Genomic DNA, 6,273 nt, shown 5'->3' with positions numbered 1-6,273 from the left:
GAGTTCTTCTCCTCCCTTTTTCTTTTTTTGGCGATTGTGTGATTTCTTTTTGTAATGGCCCCTTGGAGGCCCAACTCCCTTTTGTAATGGTCCTCTGAGGCCCCAACATATGAATGGAAAGAGTTTCGTTTGTTTAACTCTTCAATGCTTGTCCGTCTCTAGTTTATACTGTTTTCTTTTTGTATGATGCGTAACTATCACTCCAGGTAGGAGTCATGGACTTAGGAGTGGACTCCTAATTCTTTGCCAAGACGAACCATGGCGAAACCAACGTCGAGTACCCTAGTTTTCGTGAACTGGGTTTCGAAGGAGCTTTGGTTTTTGCATCCGGGCTGGTTCCGGACCAGGAGTGGGCTCCCGGTCTTTGCGGAGACGAGCCGTGGCGAACCAAACGTTGAGTACCCTAGTTTTAGTGAACTGGGTTTCGAAGGAGCTTTGGTTTTTGCATCCGGGCTGGTTCCGGACCAGGAGTGGGCTCCCGGTCTTTGCGGAGACGAGCCGTGGCGAACCAAACGTTGAGTACCCTAGTTTTAGTGAACTGGGTTTCGAAGGAGCTTTGGTTTTTGCATCCGGGCTGGTTCCGGACCAGGAGTGGGCTCCCGGTCTTTGCGGAGACGAGCCGTGGCGAACCAAACGTTGAGTACCCTAGTTTTAGTGAACTGGGTTTCGAAGGAGCTTTGGTTTTTGCATCCGGGCTGGTTCCGGACCAGGAGTGGGCTCCCGGTCTTTGCGGAGACGAGCCGTGGCGAACCAAACGTTGAGTACCCTAGTTTTAGTGAACTGGGTTTCGAAGGAGCTTTGGTTTTTGCATCCGGGCTGGTTCCGGACCAGGAGTGGGCTCCCGGTCTTTGCGGAGACGAGCCGTGGCGAACCAAACGTTGAGTACCCTAGTTTTAGTGAACTGGGTTTCGAAGGAGCTTTGGTTTTTGCATCCGGGCTGGTTCCGGACCAGGAGTGGGCTCCCGGTCTTTGCGGAGACGAGCCGTGGCGAACCAAACGTTGAGTACCCTAGTTTTAGTGAACTGGGTTTCGAAGGAGCTTTGGTTTTTGCATCCGGGCTGGTTCCGGACCAGGAGTGGGCTCCCGGTCTTTGCGGAGACGAGCCGTGGCGAACCAAACGTTGAGTACCCTAGTTTTAGTGAACTGGGTTTCGAAGGAGCTTTGGTTTTTGCATCCGGGCTGGTTCCGGACCAGGAGTGGGCTCCCGGTCTTTGCGGAGACGAGCCGTGGCGAACCAAACGTTGAGTACCCTAGTTTTAGTGAACTGGGTTTCGAAGGAGCTTTGGTTTTTGCATCCGGGCTGGTTCCGGACCAGGAGTGGGCTCCCGGTCTTTGCGGAGACGAGCCGTGGCGAACCAAACGTTGAGTACCCTAGCTTTAGTGAACTGGGTTTAGAAATCTGACAGACACGAAGGCATTTGCAAAAAGAGAAGGCTCTTTCATTCACATTCAGGAGACATTTACAAAGTTTTTTTTTTTGTGTCGGGTACTTTGCTACTGATGATATTTGCGAAGGTTCTTCGAGTTCCAGGCATGTGGTAACAGTTGTTCCTCGAGTGTTTCCAGTCTATAACTGCCCGGGCGAATCACCTCTTTTACTCGGTAAGGCCCTTCCCAGGTTGGGGAAAGCTTTCCAGCCTTCTTGGGTTGGGAGATAGCAGCTTTCCTTAAGACAAGATCTCCAAGTCGAAACTCTCTAGGACGTATCTTCGAGTCATGGTAGCGAGATACTTTCTGCTTGTAGGCGGCGACTCTTATTCGGGATTCTTCTCTGACCTCCTCTAATAAGTCAAGATTCGCGCGGAGCCCGTCACCGTTGAGCTGTTCGTTGAAGTTGGAAATTCTAGCGGACGGGGTGCCTACATCGACAGGTATTACCGCCTCTGTTCCGAAGGACAGGTTGAATGGGGACTCGCCCGTTGGTGTGCGCGGGGTGGTGCGATAGGCCCATAGGACGTGATACAGCTCATCTGCCCATCGACCAACTTTCTCGTCTAGTCTTTTCTTGATCCCTTGTAGCAGGATTCGGTTTGTGACTTCTGTCTGCCCGTTGGTCTGTGGGTGTGCTACAGAGGTGAACCGCTGCTCAATTTTCAGGTCGGAGCAAAACTTCCGAAAGTTTCGGCAGTCGAACTGTTTGCCGTTGTCTGTTATCAGGACGCGAGGAATCCCGAATCTACAGACTACTGATTTCCAGAAGAAGTTCTGCACATTCTGTTCGGTGATCTGGGCTAGAGGTTCAGCCTCCACCCATTTGGTAAAGTAATCAATCGCCACCACTACGAAGGTGCGCCTTCCGGAGGCCGGTGGGAAGGGGCCCAAGATATCCATTCCCCAAATAGCGAAGGGTAGCGGGCTGACAATTGGGGCCATAGACACGGCGGGCTGATGAATGGTGGGGGAGAACTTTTGGCATTTCTCGCATCTCTTTACCAGGGTCAGCGCGTCTTGTCTCAACGTTGGCCAGTACAGACCTCTAAGGAGGACTTTGATTGCCAGGGCTTTGCCCCCCAAGTGCTCCCCGCAAATACCTTCGTGTGTCTCCTGCAGGGCATACGTGGCGTCGCTGGGCCGGAGACACTTTAAGTAGGGGAGAGTATAGGATCTTTTGAACAAGTTTTCGCCATCAAGTGAAAAACGGGCTGCTCTTTGGATCACCTTGCGCGCTTCTCTTTTGGCCTCAGGCAGTTTCCCACTACGCAGGTAGTCGACGATCTCATCCATCCAGCAGGGCTCGTGTTCCACCTGCATTATCTCAGCAGCCTTTCTTTCGATACTGGAGGCCTGTAGGAACTCCATGCATATATTCCCGAGAGTCGTGTATCCGGATGCGGCCAGCTTGGACAGTACATCGGCCTTTGTGTTGTCCGTTCTGGGGATTCTGACAACCTCGAAACTTCTGAACTTGGAGGATAGTTGCCGGACCTGGGAGAGGTATTTAATCATTCGCTCATCGCGGGCTTCGTATATACCTTGGATTTGGTTGGCGACCAACTGGGAGTCACAATAAGCTTTCAATCTCTGGGCTCCGGTCTGGACTGCAAGATTCATTCCAGCGAGGAGTGCTTCATACTCAGCCTCATTGTTGGAAGCGCGAAAGCCGAACCTCAAGGCGTAGTCTAGTGTGAAACCGTCGGGCCCGGTTAAAACCAGACCGGCTCCGCAACCACCCTTGTTTGAAGATCCGTCCACGTGCACTTCCCATAGTGCTTCGGCGATTGAAAAATCATGCTCAACTGGCAGCATGGGGATGGTTCCTGCTCTGGCTTCATCTTCTGCCGGTTCTCCGGCTGTGGTAGTACCTTTCGCTGCTGGGGCCTGGGCGATTTCAGGTTCGGCGATCTGCTGGGGGATGGAGCACTCAGCTACGAAATCTGCCAATACTTGAGCCTTGATCGCGGGCCTGGGCATGTACCGGATGTCAAATTCACTTAATTCCACGGCCCATTTAACCAATCGTCCCGAAGTATCTGGCTTGTGGAGGACTTGTCTAAGCGGCTGGTCAGTCAGGACCTTTATCGTGTGAGCTTGGAAATACGGTCTCAACTTCCTGGCTGCCATTACCAGCGCGTAAGCCAATTTCTCGACCCGCTGGTACCTTATTTCGGCGTCGTGCAAGGCTTTGCTAACGTAGTAGACCGGTTTCTGTTGGCTGCGCTCTTCACGAACTAGGACCGCAGCCAGAGCCAGGGTACTTATAGATAGATACAAGATTAGCTCCTCGCCGGGCTCCGGCTTTGTCAACAGCGGTGGAGAGGACAAATACTGCTTCAGCTCCTCGAAGGAGGTTTGGCATTCCTCTGTCCAGGGCGAGGTTTTGAGGCCTTTGACTGCGTTGAAAAAAGGGAGACATCTCTCTGCAGATTTTGAGACGAAGCGCCCCAGCGCGGCTATCATCCCTGTCAGTCGTTGCACTTCTCGGATGGTTTTCGGGGGAGAGAGCTCCACCACGGCCTTGATTTTTTCCGGATTGGCCTCTATCCCTCTCTGGCTGACCACAAACCCCAGAAACTTCCCCGAGCTGACCCCAAAAGTGCACTTGGTGGGATTGAGTTTCATCTTATTGTCTCTCAGGACTTGAAACGTTTCTTCTAGATCGGCGACATGGTCTTGCGAGCTTAGGCTTTTCACCAGCATGTCGTCGACGTACACTTCCATGTTGCGGCCAATCTGATTCCGGAAGAGTTTGTTTACAAGCCTCTGATACGTGGCCCCAGCATTCTTCAGGCCGAAGGGCATGACACGGTAGCAGTAAGTCCCCTGATCCGTTACGAAGGAGGTCTTCGGGATATCTGACTCATACATTCTGATCTGGTTATATCCGGAGAAAGCGTCCATGAAACTGAGCACTTCGTGACCCGCTGTGGCATCGATGAGCTGATCGATTTTTGGGAGCGGGTAGCTGTCCTTTGGACAGGCTTTATTCAAATCCGTGAAGTCGACGCAGGTCCTCCATTTCCCATTGGCCTTTTTCACCAGAACTACGTTTGCCAGCCAGTCCGGGTACTGGATTTCTCGGATGAAGTCAGCTCTTAGGAGTCTCTCCACCTCTTCTCTGATCGCCCTCTGCCTTTCGAGGGCGAAGTGTCTCTTCTTCTGCTTCACCGGCCTGCAGGTCGGGTCGACACCTAGTCTGTGCGAGCTGACCTCCGGGTTGATGCCGGGCATGTCCGTGGGGGCCCATGCGAAGACATCCGCATTGTTCTGGAGGAACTGGGTGAGGTTGTGCCGGACGTCGTCGTCAAGAGAGGAGCCGATCTGGACTACCTTTTCGTCATCTTCCTCGCACAGGGGGACGGGGACAAGGTCTTCGGCGGGCTGAGTTCCCTGAGCTTCGTCCCTCAAGTCCAGTAGTTCGATTGGCAACGACTCCGTCGCATTTATGCCTTTAAGCGCCATTGCATAACATTCCCGAGATTGCGGCTGGTCTCCTTGAACTTCTCCCACGCCACTGGGCGTTATGAACTTCATCTTCTGGTGGTAGGCGGACGCGACGGCGCGGATCAGGTTCTGGCCAGGCCGTCCTAAAATAGCGTTATAGACCGAGGTGGCCCTCACTACTAGGAAGTTGACCATGGCGAAGGCCTGGCAGGGCGGTTCTCCGACGAGGACAGGGAGCTCGATTTGTCCCTCAACCTTGACCACTTCTCCTGAAAAGCCGAAAAGATCTGAGTTTGCAGGCTTTAAGCGGTCGTCACCTATCATCATTCTTTCGAAGGCGTGATAGTACAGAATGTCGGCTGAGCTCCCGTTGTCTACCAGGATTTTCCTCAGCTCCCAGTTCGCGACGAGCATAGTCAGGACTAGGGCGTCGTCATGTGGTAATATCAGGCCGTCCAGGTCCGCGTCCGAGAAGGAGATCTCATTCTCCGTCTTCGCTTTCTTGCTGCATGTATGCACGGCGTTGACCCGGCGCGCATATGCTTTCCGAGCAGCAGAGGAGGTGCCTCCAGCCGCCGGGCCTCCCATGATTGTGCCAATGACTCCTCTTGGTTGGGAGCCGTGTGCTTCTGGTGGTGGACTGGGCGGCGATGGAGACTGTCTTCGGACTGGGGGCGGTTGAGACCGCCGAGGGCTTCGGCCCTGGGGACCCTTCTCCTTGGGGTCACTCCCGCGGGTGTCACTCCGGACATATTTTTTCAAGTAGCCTCTGCTGATTAGCTGCTCGATCTCCTCCTTCAGCTGTCGGCAATCGTCCGTATCGTGTCCGTGGTCCCTATGGAACCGGCAGTACTTCGATTTGTCTCTCCTGTTTCCCTTGGAGATCATTGGAGTTGGCCATTTTATGAACTCTTCTCCGCTGATGGCCGCCAGTATATGCCTCCGCGAGGTGTTGAGAGGGGTGAAGTTTTCTTCCCTCCTGTGAGGGGATTTGTCCCTTCTGACGGCCTGGTCGTCCCTGCGCTGCTTAGTATGGGGCTTGTCTTGGTTCCTGTCGTCAGAGGTTCTCCTCCGACTCGAGTCCAGAGCTGCCAGTGTCTCTTCTACTGATATGTACTCCTCTGCCCCGGACATTAGGTCTGCCAGGGAATGAGGATTCCGGCGGGCCACTGCTCGGCGGAAATCATTCGATTTAGCGCCCGTGAGAAGCGCGTTCGTAGCGGCCGAGGGGTCCAAATCTGGCACTTGGAGCGCCTCCCTGTTGAAGCGGCTGACGAAGGCTTTGAGAGGTTCATTATCCTCCTGCCGCAAGGTCATCAGGGATGCTGCTGTTTTCCTTGGCCTGCGGCTGCTCATGAAGTGACGAACTAGGTCTTCTCCGAAGTCCTCAAA

At 53.7% G+C, this 6,273-nt stretch overlaps 1 protein-coding gene across 1 annotated transcript; it reads right to left on the bottom strand.

Annotated features, from left to right (window-relative positions):
• Nucleotides 1-1,494: 1,494 nt before the first annotated feature.
• Nucleotides 1,495-3,561, bottom strand: LOC143882822 (uncharacterized). The gene is made up of 2 exons (XM_077386227.1): nt 2,659-3,561; nt 1,495-2,082 (listed from the first exon to the last, which is right to left on the bottom strand). The coding sequence occupies exons 1-2, from the start codon at nt 3,559-3,561 to the stop codon at nt 1,495-1,497; spliced, it is 1,491 nt and encodes a 496-aa protein (XP_077242342.1).
• Nucleotides 3,562-6,273: the final 2,712 nt, after the last annotated feature.

This window comes from Tasmannia lanceolata, unplaced genomic scaffold (genome assembly GCF_043159265.1).
Source record: "Tasmannia lanceolata isolate RefF3 unplaced genomic scaffold, GAP_Taslan_0.1 ptg000008l, whole genome shotgun sequence".
Classification (NCBI taxonomy): Eukaryota; Viridiplantae; Streptophyta; class Magnoliopsida; order Canellales; family Winteraceae; genus Tasmannia; species Tasmannia lanceolata.
The sequence above is the reverse complement of the archived record's forward strand: the minus strand, read 5'-3'. Positions and strand labels throughout refer to the sequence as shown.